The sequence below is a fragment of the Rhipicephalus microplus genome, chromosome 8, assembly GCF_043290135.1.
Source record: "Rhipicephalus microplus isolate Deutch F79 chromosome 8, USDA_Rmic, whole genome shotgun sequence".
NCBI classification, from domain to species: Eukaryota; Metazoa; Arthropoda; class Arachnida; order Ixodida; family Ixodidae; genus Rhipicephalus; species Rhipicephalus microplus.
The window spans coordinates 8,381,484-8,403,031 of record NC_134707.1 but is presented as its reverse complement, the minus strand read 5'-3'; the positions used below and the strand labels follow the sequence as shown (position 1 = coordinate 8,403,031).

Genomic DNA, 21,548 nt, shown 5'->3' with positions numbered 1-21,548 from the left:
CAATGCTTGATCAACTTTACTTGTCTCCCACTTTTCTGTGCAGTCTGTTGTGCCTATATCTCGCTTCCTGGAACCACCTGAGGAAAATGCAATTGTGCTTGAGACTTACCTGAAACTCTTACTGTCAGGTGAGAGCTTGTTTTGACACGGAATACACCAGTAGCGTTAGCAATACAGTTCTTTAAGATCATAATGGTTTTAAAATAAAACATTTGAAACAGGAGCCAGAACACAACATCGCACGAAGTCACAAGCATGCTCGAAGCTGCAAGCATGAAGGCTCGGCAAATCCGTGTTCTACAAATTGTTCCCTTGGTGGCTGAACAATGATAACACTGCAGTTTGCTCTAGTAGATCTTGTAGAAAACTTGTAGGCGACACTTTACTGTTCTTCGCATGTCACTTGTGACAGCTCACTCGGCTGCTTCTACTTTGTAGTGCATCGCTCTCATCATTTTGGATGTGAAGCTTTATGTTGTCCCTGAGCAGAAACAGTGCCCATTGTATTTACTGTGCTCATTCTTCCAAGTTTTACTCATGGCATTTTACGTTCGTTATGCCATTGACCTGTTCCTGCTTTAAACCGAAAGTGCACCACATTCTGTTTTGTAAGTCAGCTGCTTCGGTGAGAAGACTACGCCATTCTTCGATATTGTATGATAGCCGTAATGCTTGCAGTATGTTTTGGGGATTGTTGTAGCAACCACTGTTTGGTGCAAAAATACACAACACCTGTGCTCCTCACATAGTGACCTCTGCTCATATTCCGAGACAGTCACTTTTGGAGACCTCAAAGTAATATAGCTTTTGTTGCGCAGTGATTGACTGGTTGAGGAAGAGCGGGCAAGAAGTAACTTCACTTATTGGACACACGAGACTATGTCACACAACGATCCATCACCGTGATTGCTGCAAAATATGGCCTCAGGTGTGAGCAACACTATTATCGCGACAGCCTTAAAGACCTCACTTAGTAGAAATTCCTGCGTCGGTGTCGTTGTCGGCATCGATGGCGTTGGTTGTGAGCGAAAAATCGTCATCTTTACGTCACCAAAAAAACTAGAAAGATGCAAATAAAATAAATAATAAAAAATTATGTGTCTTAGTGCGGATCAAACCTGGGTCAATTGCGTAGCAAGTAACTGTTCTACCACACAGCCTTGCCTCTGCTTGTGAATACAGTGAAAATAACTTCCTCTGCTTAGAAATGCAGTGAGAGTAACCTTCATGCTTTAGAAGCCACACACGTCCTGTAAACATGCTTCACAATACAGCATGAAATATTGTTGTAGTAATGCGTGGTACAAGTGCACATTGCCATCGGTCGTCAGAACATGAGATTACCATAATGACTTCGCGGTTTAAAGCCAGCCATCCACTACAAAATGCACACACGTTACTGCACCCTTAAGGTCACGTAGTGGGTGCATAGCATGTTCGAAAAAATTTCGTACACTAAGTGTTTGAAGTACTCACTAGGAACAGATATCACTATCAACTTTTAGCATTCAATTGTTAAAGGCGAAGATTAAGGGCCCCCAATTTTTTTAACCTGTTTTGTTGTGCTTGATACTGTCAGATAACAGACATTTCTGTCGACAGATTAGCAGTTTTAAAGGCACAGTTACCACTTGCCTTTCATATTCTTAGTGTGCCCTTATGGTGTAACGGCAAAGCGTCCTTGACGTCGTAAAAGTTATTTGCAAGTATTTTACGCTAAATTTTAGCTTGTGTCTTTACAGGGAAATTAAATTCCACCAGAAGCCCACTGCTACACACCATAGCTGAAGAAAGCGTGGCAGGGTTTGTGCACAACACCGCTTCGAGCCCCTTCAAAGTCCATCTGCTTCAAGTTCTCTCACATCATCAGAAGAAGGTGCATATCATCAAGGGCCTTACGGGAACAGATCTGCCCATGTAAACTTGTTATAGTCATTAACATGACAGTGCATAAATGTGCTGTTACATTGTCATTTTAATAACATTTTAGCAGCACACAGCTTTGTCATGCAGCACATGCTGCTGGGATGCTACTTTGTCATGTTAATAATAATGTAGGGGCACATTGCTTGTGCGTGGAGCACGCTTTATTAGTTGCACATCCTAATCACGGGTTAGGTTACACTCACTAACCTAGTTTTGCCTGAAATGGGGCATCAAGTGAAAGATCAAGTGGCATGCTTTAACCTTGTGAAGCTTGATTCATAACATGTAATGGTAAATTAATAGTTATTATTGAGTTCAGTATTATATAATTAGTAGTTTCATCTCCTGATAGCAAGGAACAGCAAGGCTAACTTTTATCTACCTATAAAACTTTTTTAAAAACTTAATTTGCAGTATTTGATTTGTTTTTTGCGATGCTGGATGCTGTTCTGCAATTGTAAGATATAATATTTCACCTAAATAAGGTCACTGCGACCTTTTTAGGAAGGTCATATTTTTTATTCTCCAATTTTTTTTTCTCTTCCTTGAAGTTCTTGACAGTCTTGCTGTAACATCTTTTTGTAGGAAGCTACCAAACGCATCCTGCGTTGGACACGTGCGAAAACAACATTCTAGGACAATGTCGCAGTGCCATCGTGCAAGCTTGCCGTCCCATCACAGCGACCACCTCCAAGTTATGACCAGCACATCTGTGTGATTCGACGACCTGTGAAGCTTGTGGTTGTGTGCACTGCAACTTTCGAAAGGCAAACGAATCTGTACCTGTCGAGCGTTTTCAGTCGTGAATAACAGTGCACCGCTTGGAAGTGTTTTATTCCATCGTTTTTTTTTTTTTAGCATTTCACGACAAGCGTGCTCAGACCAAAGGAACCATCTTTGTTTTTCATTCAACTCTATGGCATGTACCCACTCTGGGGGATTTGCCATGAATGTATCGTTGAAAATTTCAAAGAGTATTAGATGAAATAATAAAAACAATCTTTCATTCTTCTTCTTTGTCTTCCTCCCATTCCCACGTCATCTATTCTTTGCCATTTCAACTGGCTACATCCTCTCAAGGTTTGTTTCATCGCTTTGCTACAAATGAGGGATAACGCTGGCAATGACTGGGAATTTCTTCGCACCGTTTTTCATCGAGTGGCTGTTTGTCTTGAGTGCTCCCTTCTTTTGTAGTCTGTTTTATCACCTTGAATGGATCCACAAGTTTAGGGTGGGGATCACCGCAACCTTTCTACAACAGAACTGTATCGCCCAACACAACTCTGGCAATGTTTGTCACACATGACATTTGTCAAATGCTCTCTTCGTTGCTTCCCTGTGCTTTATCTCTCTTCTTTTGAGTGAAGCTTTTCTATAGGGCTGTGCGAATAAGAAATTTTTGGGTGTGAAGCAAGTTCGAATATTGACGTGTGAATGCGAATTGAATAAAATATTTCTCAAATATTTTTCAGAACACTTTCGAATACTTCGAGGTGAGATTGCAGAAGAAAAAGTTGGAGAAAATTCTTAAGCATGTCCTTAACAGACAGCAACATGAAATGTTTTTTTTGTGTGTGTGTGTGAGGTTGAAGTGCTGGCAGGGTGGTGTTTCGCGGTTGTCTTATCAAGAATGCAGCAATGGAAAGGAAGCATGTCATTTATGTACATAATTTAGTGCAACCAAAGTGTTTTGTTCAAGTTCAATTCCAGAACAGTACTAATAGAGGCCCCGTTTCTGCCACATTTATCATCTCGACATTTGAATTAGCGCTTTCTCGAGTTAATACATTTGCGACTGTAGCAGAGACTGAACGGCAGCTTTGCCGCAATATCAGTTTGTCATGGAGTGAAGCATATTAAAAATCTTAACTACAAAACTGCGCAAGAAATCGACAAGAAACAGAGAAGGCACGCACACAAGCACGCAGTTTTGTAGTTATGAATCACCAACTCGCTCAGCGTTCAGTTCTCTTAAAAATCTGAAGCGGGCCACTTTCAATTTGACAAATGTATTTGTCTTCAGGAAGTTCGAATAGTAAAACTGCGGTGCAAATCGAATTAAAGAGCAACCATTATTCAAAAACTATTCAAAATTTTGAATATTTGCGCTCCCCGACTTCTCTGATATGCCAGGAATGTCATTTGCAGGCAAGTAAGCAAGTTCCCCTTTAGTGCATCGAAACCTGAAAGTGTCAGCGTCGATCGTTTGCTGCTTGCTGGCGTTGCATAGCATATCTTATTACGAACTGGCAGCTGACCAATAATGCCTCACATGAAGGCATCAAGTCTGCCAGAACGAGACCCTCGCTATGAAGGAAGGAAAGAAGTGTATATTCTAAGGGCTCATTTTTATTTCTTTGACGCTATATAAATGAGAACTAAGAGACAGTAATAATAATTAATGTATAGGGGACGGTATCTACAGTAATTATAATATAGGTAATTGTGAAGAAAATAAAGCAGATAAAAAGATATATTGACTGTAGTAGAATACTTGACTGCCATGCCAAGGGCCCAGGTACATCTGACCCCAAATCTTTATTTTTTTTCATGTGCTAGTGGTTACGGATACTGGCGATGGCGGTCAACAACTACAGCGTTAAAATCAGCTGTTGTGATCTCACAACAGCTATCACTGTGAATGAATGGGATCAGTGACAACTTTTCAAAATTTATTAAATCAGTTCCTTCTTCCTGCGAGGTATTGTGGTATGGTTGTTTGCCTTTACTCAGAAGCCAACGTAAATGCCGACCGAGTTTTGTCATTTCCATTCGTTCTTCAACATTCCCTGTCTTGCGCATAAAACCTCTCTTGTCGGACTCTCCTTAGTGGCTGCTTTTCACTTCAAGCTTCGCTGTTTTCTTTGCTGTCGTCACTGTGATGAGCGAGCATGTGCTTTCTCAGAAAACACATGGCTGCAAACCCTTTGTTGCAGTGCGGGCAGTGAAGTGGGTACTGGCGACCATGTACGACCAGCTCGTGTTTCTTGGCAGAGCCGAGCCGTGTGAACCTCACTCCGCAGACGGAGCAGGCGTGAGGCTTCGCACCCGTGTGGATCAGCCGGTGCTTGGTGAGAGCACTGCTCTCCATGAATCCCTTTCCACATTGGGCACACATGTGGAGTCGAGCATCGTTGCCAGAGTGTAGTGATCTTTGGTGTCTTGCCATGCCTGAAGAGGTTGTAAAGCGCTGGCCGCAGACTGAACACTCGTACGGTTTCTCTCCCGTGTGTACGAGAAGGTGCGTCTTGAGATGTCCATGATCCGTGAAGCCCTTGCAGCAGACGTGGCACACAAACGGTTTCTCACCCATGTGGGTCCTTTCATGCCGGATCACACTGCTCCTAAAAGGATGAAAAAGGAGTAAAACAGAATTGATTTACTCTGGGCCTGGTGTCAAGTCTATACCACACTCATCACAGATGCAATAATAATGGCCCTAGTCATGTCAATTAGGCAGACAGACTATCATTTTACAAATGTCCAGCCAGGTTTCATGTATTAAAAAAAGTGTGGGGGGACAAAAGAAAAATGAAACAAAAGGAAATACGATTTTTCAATGTTCTCTATCCAAGGAAAAAAATTGTACTCGGGTCGAAACTTTCATTTGCACTCAAAGTTGTCCACATTAAAAAAAGTCGTGAATCCTAACACAAATAATATTTAAAGTATGGTAATATTAACATACCACATGCCATTTACAGAAATTCGGACATTTACGTGTATATAAATGACCATTTAAAAAAAATATAAAGTGTACAGGCTCATCACTGGTGATAAGATTTAATAGGAACAAACAGTGTAGTATTTCAGGCATTGTTTGTTACATTAAAGCATGAACAACAGGTCAAGTTTTTGGCTATGAGCATCATGGAAGTACGATGTATAATGTATGCAGTGCTAGCACATTGTATGGTGAGATTGGCTACAGTGCACTAATGAATACAAAGCAAGTGCCAACTCATTCATAAGCCTACTTACACGATATTGCTAAACGTTTTTAACAGATGTGTAGCAGTGAAGAACGCTGGTGGGTTATGATTTAGCACACCTAGCTCACAGACACTTCTCCTGCTCAGAATCGGTGTCCTGCTCTGATGGTCAGCCGTGGTGCTGCTGAGCAGTGAACACTTTTGCTGGTTGATGGTACATATATAGTGCTCTAAACGGAGTGTTTGCCCCCTTAGGATATTTATTAATGTGATGTCAATGAAGAACGATTGAAATGTCTAAATATGTATGATTTTTATTGTATGCAATAATAGGAGTGGTTTACACATATATTAAAAATTGCATTTTACGAATTAGGATTCGCCGAATTGCATATGGCGAAATATTATTCCTCTATTATTGCATAATGTTGTACGAGCTCGGATATTTAACTCACTGTACAATCAACTCCTGCTGATCTTACTGCATCTAAATGAACATCTTGTGTTGTGGATGATAATGAGTAGCAGAAATATATTTCTTTTATCATGTATGAATTACACCAACTGTGACAGCAATGCGAAATTTGACACATTAGTGTCTACAAGGTTTGAAATTTACTGAAAACAAGGAAGTCTTTTTTTTTTTTTAATTTGTGGGAAGACACTGCTCTTAAAAAAAGTTTATTTCATGATAAATTTTGTTGAAGCTTGGTGAGTTTATGTATGTTTGTGTGCTCGTTTCAAATATGCAAATATTTTCCTTGTATAAAGTGTAGTTTTTAACATACAATACATTTAATGTGCTTTTTGGGGAGCAAGGGTAGCTAGCTAGCTCCCCAAATGGCACATAAAAAAGTTTGTATTTTGAAAACTACACTTCATGCAAGAAAAAGAAGTTGCATATTTAAAATCAGTACGTAAATTTATATAAACCCGCCAAGTTTCATCAAAAGTAATCAATAATTAAAAGAAACTTTAAGTGCCTTGTTCCCTTTTAATCGAAGGTGAAATTGTCATGGAGGTATGCTGCAAAGGTATACCTTGCTTTTTTTCCTGTTGTAGGCTTCAAGGTGAATAAATTATACTGTGCATTGTGAGATAGTGATTGTGACTTATTGTACAGTAGACTGTCAGTAAGCGGCAATCTGTTAAACGGAACTGCTACTGAAATGGAACAAATGCTTCTGACAAGGTTGATTTCGTTCTTGCATTCTTGACCTGTGGTCATCTCTCAGTAAACGGACTTCTTCTTAAACAGAACATATTCTTGGTCCCTTCAGGTTCCATTTAATGAGTGCTAGTGTATTTAGAGTGTATAAGCCAGTATAACAAGCTTTCAGATGTAAAAAAAAAGGAAGAATTGATGAGATGGAAACATGTATTTACTGTAGAGCACCCTCTTAGGGCAGTGAAACCACCTTTACAAGGGGTTACATGTGGACTACGTACACCCATTCATTCATTTCGAGAAATTTCCACTAATTTCAATGCAGATGAAAGCGAACTTGAATAGATCAATATTCATTCAAATATTTGAAGTGCTCGAACGTTCGCACAAGCCTAGTCACCAGTAGTATCTTAAGACACGGATGGTTCAGGCAGACACTGTTGTTCATTGTCTTTTGCACAGGTCGCTTCCAACCTTGCTCTGTAGTTATGCATATGTGTTGTAATGAGTATAGTTTGTTAACACTTCTAGACTGATTTCAGCCAACAGGTGCATTATTTGCTTTCACGTGTACCAATACCTGATAAAGCAGGCCTACGACTCCAGCATGTTACATTTATGCATTCTGAACATACTATAGCAAGAACAGCAGTATACGAGTTTCTCACAGCAGCCATGTTAATACGTGTGCCAACACTAGAGAAATAGAACAACTACAAATCAAAGAGTTTGGTAGGGCCACGTCTGCTTTCACCTGTAGTTGCTGGAGTAGGGGCAGTGGGCGCAGCTGTGCTTTCCCTGAGGCCTTTGGTGGTGCTTAATTCGCCGGTGGTGGTCCAGCATCTTTTGCACGGTGAACATTCTGCCGCAGTCTTCACAGGAAAAGACTGCATGTAGTTTGGCTACGTCCTCCTCAGCCCCTTAAGACAAAAGAATAAGCGTTATTAAGGTATGTTTTGATAGTTACTTAAGCAGTACAGCACAAATGTCACTGACCCCATAAGGCAACACCAATGGATTTAGTTGTACTTATTATACATTCTTTCAGGTGAAAATGAAAAATCATACATCTGCAGGGTAATAAAAATTACATGCACTTATATTGCCTTAGACACAATGATTATCATCAACTGTAGCTTCCTTTTCAAGATTGTTTTAGCAGCTGGTCTAATTGCTATAAAATGCAATTTTGTGCCAATTGTGCACTGATTATGAGAAGCAAAGAAACAATTTATAAGTTCCCAGAATAATAAAATTATCTTTTTCATAAATGAATGTGTACTTCACAAATAATTAAGATGACACAAATCTACTGCTATGCAATGCATAGTTTGCAGTGTGGATTAATTGGTTGGTACTGCCTTCAAGGAATGCTAAATAAAGAAAGCTTTTTAATCGGAGCCATATTTTTCATGCCTTTCTTACCTTGGAATCTCAGAAGCAAGTTCTGAAAGATTTTTCTTTAATATATGAATATTCTTAAGCATATTATTATGACTTTAGTCTCTTGCAATGAAAAGTTTCATTATTTCATGTGATGAAGGTCACAATAGCCTTCATCACATTGCTGTGTTTTTTTTTTGTCTTTTTTGTGTACTGATCGTAATGAGTATGTTCCAACTAGCCCAACTTGCTACTTTACTTCAGTTCATCCCAATGGCCAGTTGACACAACCTGTTGCTTCATGTGCTCTGGATGTGAAATTTTCGTTTTTGATGTTATTGTCATGCACTGGTAATCTTCTCTTCCATAATGTTTTTTTTTTATTTTCATAAGAAGAGCATGTTATGTCAACTGGCTACGGGATAAGCAGAGAGGATGCCTTTATTGTTACCATGGGAAAATATTTCATTATGATAGCAATTTTGTAGACACTCGGCTGATTTTCGCCATTGCCGTCATGTCGCGGATGTATATATGTACTTATGTAAGTAAAAAAAAGGCGTGATAAAAATAAATTGATTGAAAGTAATTTCATAGAAACATATCGTGAATTCGAACCAGCGACCCCTTGCTCCGCAGTCCGCTGCGCTTGCCAATACAGCCACGTGCAATGCCTGTGGTGGTGATACAACAGCGAGCTCTTCGTATGCACCATTTACCGCTCGCGGCACACAGATCTCAGAACAGCTTGAGTGGGTTTATTTATCACCAGCACTTCTACATTTTCTTTGAAATTGAAAACCATCCTCGAGACGATAAAGTGGGCCTTTTTCTGTACCACTCGTGATGTAGAATAATAATAATAATAATAATAATAATAATAATAATAATAATAATAACACGGTGCGCACTCAGCGTCAGATGCTACCACGTTGCAGGAGATGCAGAGGCGTCATTCAACGTGCGGATGTCTAAGAGAAAGAAATCAAGCTATGTTGGCTTCTGCATTGTGGACGTTTTCAGTGCATTCCTCATATGCAAGCACGTAACTACTATAACAGTTGCTAGTTCATACTTGCCCTGTGTATACCCATGCGTTCTTTTTGAGCATCCTCTTTTTTTTGTTGCCAGCAGCCTGCTGAAGGTATTGAGCTGCTGTCGTTCTTTGTGTGATACTATTCTCATTTCTTGCTACCACATTCATTGCTTCAGCCCAGTGGCAAAACTGAATTTTTCTGTATGTTTTCATTTGGGATCTTTCATAATTCAGACTACTGCGCACATGCCAAATTGGAATATTAAGACGAGGTCAAGTCACTGTTCACATATGGAGAAATATTCTGCCACATGTACACACTGCCCGCAACATGTAATAAAAGCCTATAAATGAAGAAACTTTCAATTCTTGTTGTCTGTGTGAACTGAGCGAATTAAAATAATTTCTACTTCGATCAAGAATGCATTTTTTATCTGCACATTATTCCCCGACCAGGCAGAATTCATTCAAGTCTTGCCACTAAGAAAGCTTATAAAGGTACTGTTATTTCATGCAAATATCTCAAAACAGAACCACAAATGTCTCATTTAGTGTGCAGAAAAAAATGAAAACAAACTCTTTTGCACCTTGCTTATTCTGTGCGCTGGCAGTGGCCGACTTGCCAATCAGACCAAGCTGCTTGGCGAATGCGTCTCCGTACCAGACGAAGAGCTCCTCTCCAGGGTAAACAACACGGTTCGTGCGATAGTAGACGGCTCCCTGGCGCACAAATGCCAGCAGGTTCTGCTGGCTTTGCTGCGGTGCGCAGTTCACGTACCGCATCCAGTTGGAGCGATCTAGAGGCCGGCCATCCACCAGGTACACCCTGCCACCATGGCGGATCTGTGACACGCAACGCACGCACGAATGGTATCAACCTCAGTCATTTCATAAAAACCTGTGAACAACTCTTAGTTGCATTACTCAATAAGTTACAGAATATAGAAGTTGTTGCACATTTGGCAGTGTTCTTGTTTTTGCGAGTGCTAATGTTTTATTCATTCATCTACCGATTTGAACGGATTATCGTGACTGAACGATTTGCTGTGCCGTGTAAAGTGCCCGTACAGTGATTGACCAACGATTGACCCACATTTAACTTTGCATGCTTAACATCTGAGATTTTTATCTTCCAAACCACTACATGAATAAGACACACCATAGTGGACAGCTCTGCAAATTTCTACTACCTGGACTCCTAAAGCACCAGACAGGCCTTTAATATTGTCACCTTCACAAAAAAATTCTACCAAACGCAGAACCTGCGGATCAACAATCGAGCACTGCAACCACTGTATTACTGTTATTTCTCATGCTGTTCATGTGTGGCTCTGTAGCACATATACCTGCCAGGTGTATCCATTGGCACAGCTGCTGTCCACTGTGACGCCTTCGTACGGTCCAAAGCAGAGCCTCTTGGACAGTTGCTTTATGGTGAACACGCCGTACTGGGCTCCCTTGATGGTTGACCGGCGAACCAACAAGCCATCAGGCACCGTCTTGTTGGCACGCTGAGGGTCTCCCAAGGACACCTGCAATGGGCGGACTTTGTTGCCTGACATCTCACACTCTGCTTTGAGCACATGAGACAGCATGCCTAGAAGCGCAAACCCCATGATCGCTTAACAAGCTTAAGTTGTTTCACGCAAGGACACACGAGGGCACAAACCATGCCTTGGCAACAAGGTTGTTATGAGAAAGAATGCACAAACACAGTGTCCGTATTTGGCAACATGTTTGTACGAAATTTGCATGCGTCACTCACGGGAGTGTCTTTGACGTGTGTCAGTGGTCCGTGCACGGGACAGTCACCCGGGTAGTCCATGTTGCAGTCGTCGCAAACTGAAAACGTAAGTGACCACACATATATGCTGGAGTATGAACTGCGCCTTACAAGTTGCAGCTCTTAATTGTCTAAAGCAAAACAAACAAAAAGCTCATATTGTGTGTTATACATGACCTAGTAAAGTGAAGGGGAAAAAAAGACGACATAAAGGACATTATTTGAGGTTTTTAATTTTAGTGTAGTAATTGTGACATAAATGGAAAGGAACTGAAGTGGACAAAAAAAGTGCCCAAACTATCAGCATAATGTGGGGAAAGTATTGCTTACAGAGGTATTCCTCGTCCGCTCCATCTTCGCATTCCATGTAGTTGACCTCATTTCGTTGGCGCCTCGGGTAGCGGAATTCACTGGAAGAGTTTTCTGTGGAAGCTGCGATGCACCGAATAATAAAGCAATGTAAAATTACTTTTTTTGTATTACATGTGTTGTGGCACCAGTCAGAATTGTGAATATGTTGGCATAATTCAAACCCGTTTATGATAGTGACATCACCTGCACGTGCATGCTGACTCTTTACGAAAGCAAGCACACAATTTATAGATATGTTCTCACTGTTATTCTGAACATCAACGTCATGCCAATGAACTTGAAATCGTTTAATGTCTTAATTTTGTTTGATATTGCTTTGTGGCATTACATTTATAACTAATAACGAACACATGCTTTTTTGCTATGCACCCTGGTAGTTTAGCATTTAAGGTGTTGTGCGGCTCATCTCATAGATGCAGAATTGATTCCCGGCTACGATTGCTTCATTCTGATTAAACTGAGACACAAAAAGTCCCAAGTACTCAGATTAAGTGCACGTTAAAGAGGCCCTGTGGGTCAAAATAATATGGGATACATAATTGGAGTGTGTCTCACAATTAAACGGTTGGTATATAAAGCTCTGGAAATAAACATTGGTTTTTTATTAGCACAATTTTATTTTATTTACCCTCGGGGCAAAAGTACTACTAAGGGGAGTGAGTAAAAAAAATACATACATTAATTAGTAACAGCGAAAGTGATGAATCAGAGATGAATTTGTTCAGGGAAAGTTATGAACAGTCGACACAAGACGCGTGTTCATTTTGGAAGAAATTCCTAAGCTCCGCATAACATATCGATCACCTCAGTGTACCCCAAAATACAACAGCACTATATGAAATTTTGTTAATCAGTGAGAAAGAAAGGGTGTGATTATAACAGCACTCCATGTAATTTTGTCCATGCGTGAGAAAGAAAGGGTATGATCAAAAACACTCCACGTAATTTTGTCTATGAGTGAGAAAAAAAAGGTGTTATGGCTCAGGCTCACAAGACGGCTTGTCTGCTGGCTCTTCCTCACTGCTGTCGCACTCGGCGTAGTTGATCTTCTGAGCACGTCTGGGGCGGTGATTGCCATCAGGTTTGCTTGCACCAGCAACTGTAGCAAAGCCTGCAGCTGATATTGCTAACGCTGTTTATGTGAGTTTGAACAGCAATATAAGATTCCAGCATCTCACACTCATATTATCTTTGTATCAGCGTAGTTCTGCCACAGAAGCACCTGTCACACTTGAACCGTGCTAGCATTATAAATTTAATATTTTAAAAATTGAAGAAGCGGTATGTTTCAAAACACTTTTGTCTATTGTTTGTTTACAATCTCACAAAATGTGGTTTGCTCAAGCCTCGCTCTCACTATGCCTCAGCACAACCCTACTCAGATCAGACCATTCACACGCAGAATCGGTAACATTATCAACAGGTGGACTCACATCAGCACATACAAACGTGCTAAAGGAAGCGAATTTCTTTTTCCGATCAAGCAATAGAAGGCCTTCTAACACATTGCCTAGCATAGTCATTTCTGAAGCTGCATATATCTCTCACATTGGTTGTGACAAATAAATCTGGTGGAATATCAGTGCTGTTGTTTGTCTTCTTCTATTACTCGTCCTCTGTTTTTTTTGTGCTACCTTGATTTATAGTGAGCACTTTCATGCCGTATAATCAAACATGCCTACAAAAGTGTCATTAGCTGGGCTAGTTGGTACAAATACATCACAAATACATCAGTGCAAAGACGTCTGTAAATATTTGTGCCGCCACAGCAAGCACCGATATCCATGTTGGCATTTATGAATCGAAGGCATACTTCCAGTACACCCAATTTCTACATACACCGTCCAACAAACATATAGCTTGTGAATCAGCTTCAACAGTTGCTACACAATATTTTTTTACACATGCTAGTACACCGTGAACATTGACATTTCTTCAATTTAGAAATAGGTAGCGATATGTAACTGTCATTGTTCTGAGACAAAAAGCAATTGCCAGTCAGCTGACTAGTCACTTTAAGAACATAATGTCTTAGTTGGTTACTAGTGTCTGGCATGCATTGCAGCCATATTCATATCAGCCCCATTCCAGTGGGCCTAGTGAGAGATCAGATACGCTGCTACACTCAAACCTGGATATAACGAACCCTGATATAACAGAATACCGCTTATAACGAAGATAATGAAAAATTGTCTTGCAATAGACATAGTGTTAAGAATAAACCTTTATAGCAAATTTTCTAATATAACAAATTTATTTTCGTGTAACATGCAACTTTGTTATAATGAGGTTTGAATGTATTTACAAGCCGTGTGGAAATCCTGGTTGGATGAAGAAATGTCAACCATGTTAGCCTGCCGGGCAACAATATAGCAATACCACGTTGTACTGCATGTGACCAAACTTTTATGTGTAGAACACTGTAATTGGGCTAACAAATCAAATCAGCTTCTCAGACAAACAGTAGTGCATGTCTACATGGTGGTCTTTGTCGGGTGCATAATGTGTGTGATAGTGCACTCTAACCACGATATACTGAATGCAGATATAATGAAATATCGGTTATAAAGAAGCGAATGAAAAATAGTCTTGCAATAGACATAGTGTTAGGTATATATCTTTATAACAAATTTTCGGATATAAAGGACTTATTTTTGTGCCAGATGCAACATCATTATAATGAGGTCTCATTGTAATGTAGAAATTCATGGGAAGATGGAAACTTGAAGAGATGAAAAATCTTCTGGGTTGCTTGCCTTGACAAGGTCCTTGTAGAAACGTCGGCTCCAACAACATCTCCTGTTCAATAGATTTTTCATGTCCAATTTGTGTGGTGTTTTTCGTCACACACATTGTATATGCCCTTATGACTCTTTATGGTTAAGAAATTAAATCCTCCAGATTTATATACATTGACCACCTTGAAGCACATTCACAGCAAGCAGTGAGTCGCAAGCTACAAAATTAATTTAGAATTCTGTCAGTGTATGAGTATTGTTGATAAAATACTTACTCTGGTTATCATGTGTGCCCCCATTGGTGAATTCCTTGTTCTCTGCTAGGACAGTGTGGTTTCTGACAGGGGCCACCCATGCCTTCTTGCGTGGGGCATGTGTTGCGACAGTACAATTTTCTTTACCCTTGGCTCCAACTTTAAGTGGCTGTTTGCCCTAATACAAAAAGTAATTACTAATCACTAATGAATACTGAACAAGTGGCATTTAAAGTTGTATGCATTAACCGGGGACACAAGGTAATCTCGTATAGTGTAATGAGTGTCACTGTCTGATGTAACAGTATATAAGACCCATATTGAAACCTGCCCTTGTAGTTTCAAATGTAAGGTGCCAGCTGTGTTGTAGCAACTATAATGTACCTCGGAATCATAGGTACATAATACCCCAGAAACTGCTATGAATCATATCAAAACAAATAAATATTTGTCGGGAGACAAGAAATCTCGGAAATAAATGAACTAAATAAATTTTCCCATTAGGGCTGGATTTGAACCTAGGCCCTCGCACTCCTGAGGCAACCACTCGACTGTGCGCCATTGATTCCGGAAATTGAATAAAAAAGGAACAATCTAAAGAACTTTAAGAAATAAATTAATAAACCTGAATTTATTTTATGCCAGGCCTGAATTATCTGCATATACATAATATATGCATCATCACAATAACAAAAAAAACGTTATGTACAAAGGGAGAGCAGAGCGCTTGGCACACCAAATAGCATATATATATATTTTTTCAAAAGTCTCTATACACCATAATGTTTCCTCCGTACCTTAGGGCTGTTCACTTTCTTCTTCTGTTGCTTTCTGGTGCGTGATTCTGAAACAAAGCAGTCGCATTCATGGCATGAAATAAAGGCGCATGTGGTACATCCACTGCATTTATTGCCGTCAAGTCATCCCTTAATTACAACTGCGCATTCATGGTCAAGATGTCTTCAGGTCAGTGTAGCCGCAATTTAATAATAAAAAAATGAAGGCAACCCAAATCCTTCACTTGGGTGTCTGGTAGTGGCATTCAAGCGTTGGTGTTCGTTTGTCCAGGTGTTGTTGCTTGTGTTAACTTTGTGTTTCATAGCACTGCCAAAGTAGATCTCTGAGGCCAAGTAGAAAGAACCTTGTTGTTGAGATCTTTTCCACCAGGTGGCGCAACTATTCCTGCTGCTCAGCCATCCGCTTTTTGATTGAACTCAACTGAATAATTTTCATTGATTATTCTGAGAGTTGAGTGGTCCTTATTTCATGTAAGCATATGTTCCAATATCATGTGCATCCTATTTAACTCCCAGCTTTAATCAGAACCATAAGTTTCATTTTGAGAAGACCTTTTCTGAATATTCAGTATGATGCTCAACCTGAAATGCTCGGAAGAGAAACAATTGTGTCAACCGGTCCTTGTGTCACTAAGAAAGAAATCTACGGGCTAAATGTGGATATATAAAAGTATAAATTGGTTGGTTACATACATGTGAAGTGGATGTGAATTCACAGCTGAATCGACCTTGCTGAAGCCGAGTCGAATAGCCCAAAAAAGTTATGATAGATATTCAATAGTAAAAGTGTAAGTGATGACTTTTAATTACTTTTCATGAGATTTAATCACTTTAGAACCCAAAACCAATGAGAGTTAGTACTGTGTGAATAAAAATGGTGGGCTTTACACATAACTTCAACGACTCAGTGTCAAGTGAACATCACATTTGGGCTAAGTAGCAAGGTGCTAGTTAGCTTCAGTAATGCTAGCAAACCAGCAAAAACTGTCAAGTGGCGCTACATTACTCTGTGTATATTTTGCTGGCCCCGCAAGGACACAGGCAAATCTCTGCAAATGAACTAAATAGTGACACTATGCTACGCCAGCTAACAAATTTGCCTTTCATTTCAATTGACATCGATGCATCATTCAGATGCAGATCTTTGGTGTAGTGATAAGGTTCTGTGATTGAGATATTGTACAGTGGTGATCTGAAAACACATGATGTTTCTGCTCAGGTCGTATGATCCGAATTGATCGTATACTTTTTTAAACAAAATGTTTTGCCATTCTGGCTGCTGAAGCAAACCAAAGACATGTGATGCAGCACACACTGCAGACATATTTTGTTTGTTTGAATGTGTACTTGAGAGATGGCATTTAGTTCTGAGTAGAAAACAGACACATTAAAGAGTCTGAAATACAAGATAAGTTTGCATGCTTTGCCTTAATTTAGAGCATCATAAAATTACACACTGTATGCATGTTGCATGTGCATCTTGCTGAGGCCTACAACCTTTCGATACGTATGAGTTTCTAATTTGTGAGTGGCAATGTATATGAAAATTACAGTTTCCATTAACCAGCTGCCAAGATTAATAGTGAAAAGCAAAATAAATTGTCATGAAAGTTCATTTTGCTTTTCACTATTAATCTGCATGGCTATTACTTGTTTCCTTGGAGGGTAACACACACTGGTTGATTTTATAGGTCAAATATATTTTTTTAAAAGATACTGCATGGGAATAAATGGTGAAAAAGGCTGCACGCATGTATGCCAGCAGTAATCTTGGAGGGGGATCAAAGAATTAATCGTTGCACACATCAGTATGAAAAGATGAAATTCACATGGTTTCTAATGCATTTGCCTCGGACGAGATGAAGGCAAAAGCCACTTTCTATTTTTACTTCTCAGTCCATGGGTACCCCCCCGCACCACACCTGCGAAAGCTGCTTTTTGTTTCCAACGTGGTTCTGCATTGCCTCCGGAATGGGCTCACATTTAACCAAGCGACGACGCCGTGTGATGACGTCATCACGTGACGTGAAGACGCGTCGACGAACTTTGGTGACCTATTACGTCACAGTGTGACGGCATCTTATGACGATTATGATCTTTTGCTTGACTCGCGTTCACGTTGACGGTAACATTTAGCGTTAGATGAAAGCTTGTGCCCTATTATTTGCTGACAAGAAAATGCAAAAAAAAAATCATCATATTATGCATGCGGGTCTAGTCGGCTAAATTCCCAATAGCCCAAAGATAGCCGACTTTGAGGCAATGCATTAAGAACACAATTTAATTCACAATAATCAAGCATATACACGCATAGAGTTTCCTGAAGTTTAGGAAACTCTATGGCACCTGTTAAAACGTATGGCACCTGTTAAAAAGATACTCACCAACGCGGGGTTTCGCAGGTTTCGGTGGCACCGGCTTGGTCTTCATAAACTCCGGCATCGCCGGTTTAAGACCTGAAAGGTTAAACATTACGAGTTAGAGAAAATAGTGTACCGGATTTAAGGCGTACAGTGCATGGCGTGTATCGGAGAACATAGCTCCGTACGAGTTATCCGCTTACCCAAGCCGATCATGGCATCGTAGTTGCGCTTTATGTTGGCGTACCGCTCCTTTGTTATCTCTGGCATCTCTGCCCACTCTTCGTCGTTGAAATAGCACCTCACTTTGCGCAAAAGCTCCTCTTGAGACATCTTAATTCGAAGATACAGCACAGGACTCGGCGCTGCTAGGACAAGCTGGCGCTGAATCCCTCCGCAAACTGTCGTCTGCTTAGGCGTTTGTCCGTGCGCGCTTAAAAGATAAATTTTTCATAAAAATACTTGTATTAAATAAAGTTTGATAAAAGTTAGACATATTAGTTTTCTAGTTGTTACATTTTGTAACATTTAAACTCGTTTTAATAGGTAAACAACGCTTATCTCTGAGTGTATTTTAAATCTCGGAGCCTATGCTTTTGGTTGCTGCACGTTGCTTGCCACATTACGTCATGGCCACCAGTTTTATTATCAATTTTTTGTTTTTATAACTTATTTGATTGGTGGCTACAATTAAATCACAAGTAAAAATTAAATTTTCCTTTCATTATTATAAAAACTAAAGATAAATCTAGTTTTTGTCTTCTAAGTGTTACGGCTAGATGACGTGAGCCGCTGCCCGATCTAAAGGGTGGTAAAGCTATATCAATCCATCCATCATCATGTTGCAAAAAGCGCGCCGGTTTCGCAATATAGTTTCGCCTATGCATGGCAAATTTAGCGTAGTGCACGGCCTTGCGAGATAATATTGGAAACGTCGCCACAGTGCTAATTTTCAAGGCACCACAGTGCTAACTTTGAACATCAGTTTTACAAGGTCATTCGCCATATTAGCGGGATCAGTGAGTAATAAAACTTGTTGAAAGTTAGCGCTGTGGTATCTCGGATGTATTTGTACGTGTTCTATAGCCTACGCCACCATCATTTATCGTGCTACCACACCAACAAATCCGCATCGCCGCCCTCATTCGGCTGCATTTCCGATGGAGGCGGAAATGTTGTAGGCCCGTGTGCTCAGATTTGAGTGCACGTTGAAGAACCCCTGGTGGTCTAAATTTCCGGAGCCCTCCACTACGGCGTCTCTCATAATCATATGGTGGTTTTGGGACGTTAAACCCCACATATCAATCATCAATCGCCGCCCTCATTGTTTCAGAAACAAACTGTAGTCGATCATCGTAGGCGTTCATTTCATGGGTACAGCACTTTCGCTACAGTGATGAGCCAGCGCTAATTCTAGGGGGAGACATCTGAATGCACAGGTCAGACAAAACAGCATTTTTTTGTGTGGCAAGTGTTCAGTTCGTTCAGTCTGTGCCTTTACTGTATAAACAAATCTGTTTGTGTGCATGTTTTCCCCTAAGAGAGCCAGTTACAGAAACTGCCTAAATTTCACGGTCGGTTTAGCGTAATACCAAAGCACGCCTAAGTATCTTCAACTTCTAAATGAATTGTAATCGAGACAATTACTCGTTTTAACGGAAGCACACAGAGGTAGTTCAGAATGAAAAAAAAAAACGAGCCTACTTCTGCACTTATTTCAATCAAATTAGGCGAGATCAAAAATCGGGCTTTCGTTCCATAGTTGGTTTTTCCTGGGCGAGTTGGTACTGGCTGAAAAATGTGATGTCACCGGGCAAAACTTAATTGGAGTAAGAGGCCGACATTCCGACTCATTTCTGCCCCCTAATGCTTCCGTTCTAGTTTGTGTTACAGAAGCATGACCTCCTTTGGCTCCACAATGGTATACTTGAAATACAAGACGAATGAAATAAAGACAATGGGAACAATTCATGCCTTTAAGAAGGGATACAAAATAGGTAGATAAGAGGAGCTGAAGCAATTTCCGAAGGCCTTCAGTAGATGCTGAGAACAAGAAAACGCTTTCCATAGGCCGAAATGATGTGCCTCTTGCCTGCAAGGACTACTCGCTCTACAAGTCTAGCTGTCACTATCACATTCATGCAAAAAAAAAAAGATGGCACTGCTGGAAGCACAGGGATGGTGTTGATTTTATCACAAAAATATTGCGACATGTAGTTCATTTTCTTGCGAGTTAGACATTCTTTAGGAGCTCATTCTAGCCCAAGTGTATTGTTTCAGTGTATATGGGCCGAAACCAAATTTCCCTCCTGAATACCAATGTAAGTGGGCCATTTAGAGGAATTTTGGCAATGCAAGCACACTAGCAAAAAATTGTGTGACCAGGCCCGACCATATTTTCAGTTGCAAAAACTACATTTTCTTTAGTTTAACAATAAGGGGACATGGCTATCTAAAAAAAAAACAAATAGGAAAGAAAGAAATAAGGCCACACATGTAAAAGTATAAAATTGGTTGGGGACACATATGCAATGTAGCTGCAAATTCACAGGCAGAACCGATCTTGCTAAAGCTAATTCTAAAATTGCCTGGAAGGTAATAATGATAGTAATTAGTAGTGGCAAGTTAGTAAAAGTGTAAGCAATTACCTTTTATTACCACTTATAACGATTACCTTAGTAGCCATCGAGTGCTGATATATATATATACATCGTCATGACTGGTTTTTAATTTGTGGCGTCATAAAATTTGGCAGCATAGGTTGTGTGACAATAATAATATCTCGGGTATTACGTCCCAAAACCACATCCTAGTGGAGGGCTCCGGAAATTTCGACCATCCCCTGTTCTTTAACGGCACTGACATTGCATAGTACATGGACCTTCACCACTTCACCTGCATCGAGTGCGACCGCCACGGCCTGGACCGAACCTGCAACCTTAAGGTCGGCAGCCCAGCACCCTAGCTCCTGTTCCACCAAGGCGGACAGGTTGTGTGGCAAAACCCTGCAACCTTGCATTACAATGAGCATTCAACTTGTGTACGACAGTGTAAATGAAAATCAAAAGTGAAGTTTGCTTTATTTTGTGTAATTAATTTATCTTAGCCTTTAATTGTACACTTTCAGCAAACATGCAGATGTTGACCATGCAAACCAAATATATATATTTTGCATAGCAATTAATTATCAAACTGCATGGAATAAATGGTGAACTATTAGCACCCTCATAGCTTCACGTGTATGCCTAACGATGTGGTTTTGTATTGCCTCCGAATTGGAGGCATTATAAAATGATATCAGGGTTTTCACATGCGAAAACTTGAATGTGACTATGAGGCATGCCGTAATGGAAGGCTTCAGAAATTTCAACCATTTCTTCTTCTTTAACATGTACCGACATTGCACCGCAGACGGCCCTTTAGTAGTTCAGCTCCACTGAAATGTAACCACTGATCCACCGTAACGGACGTCAGATTATTTGAGATTAAAGTGCAGTACAGTGATCAGCACTCTTGTCTAGTACAACAGAGCATCGGCCTCAGAACAGCATGAGCGAGAGAAAGAAATAACACCTATTTATACATCCGGCATGTAGGAAGTCCCCGGCCTCGCAGGGCGCAGATGTTCCCTATCTTAAGATTACGGCTATTAGAGTCCGATAATCTCAGAGCCTAGACCTCGAAGATGTTGTGCTCCGACAAGGCGACAGTTACTCGGGTGCCTCCGCACCCATTAGACGGGTCGTCGGCTCCTTTTCCCCGTTGCTTCTCCAAAGCCTCCTCATGCCGCTGGATGGCC

At 40.4% G+C, this 21,548-nt stretch overlaps 2 protein-coding genes across 2 annotated transcripts in view; one reads left to right on the top strand and one right to left on the bottom strand.

Annotated features, from left to right (window-relative positions):
* LOC119164067 (RNA polymerase II-associated protein 1) overlaps positions 1-2,937 on the top strand; it is a 57,365-nt gene extending 54,428 nt beyond the window's left edge. Inside the window, exons 26-28 of the mRNA XM_037416175.2 lie at positions 44-128; positions 1,743-1,876; positions 2,512-2,937. Coding sequence (XP_037272072.2) covers positions 44-128; positions 1,743-1,876; positions 2,512-2,562 — 270 coding nt within the window. The 3' untranslated portion in view covers positions 2,563-2,937. The remainder of the gene's footprint in view (positions 1-43; positions 129-1,742; positions 1,877-2,511) is intronic.
* A 1,644-nt stretch (positions 2,938-4,581) lies between these two features.
* On the bottom strand, positions 4,582-18,150 carry LOC119165172 (histone-lysine N-methyltransferase PRDM7). Its single transcript, XM_075870925.1, has 11 exons — positions 17,953-18,150; positions 17,774-17,845; positions 15,390-15,436; positions 14,614-14,770; positions 12,592-12,717; positions 11,559-11,660; positions 11,211-11,287; positions 10,792-10,977; positions 10,033-10,288; positions 7,781-7,946; positions 4,582-5,270 (listed from the first exon to the last, which is right to left on the bottom strand). The coding sequence occupies exons 1-11, from the start codon at positions 18,080-18,082 to the stop codon at positions 4,772-4,774; spliced, it is 1,818 nt and encodes a 605-aa protein (XP_075727040.1). The 5' UTR covers positions 18,083-18,150; the 3' UTR covers positions 4,582-4,771.
* Between the last annotated feature and the right edge of the window lie 3,398 nt (positions 18,151-21,548).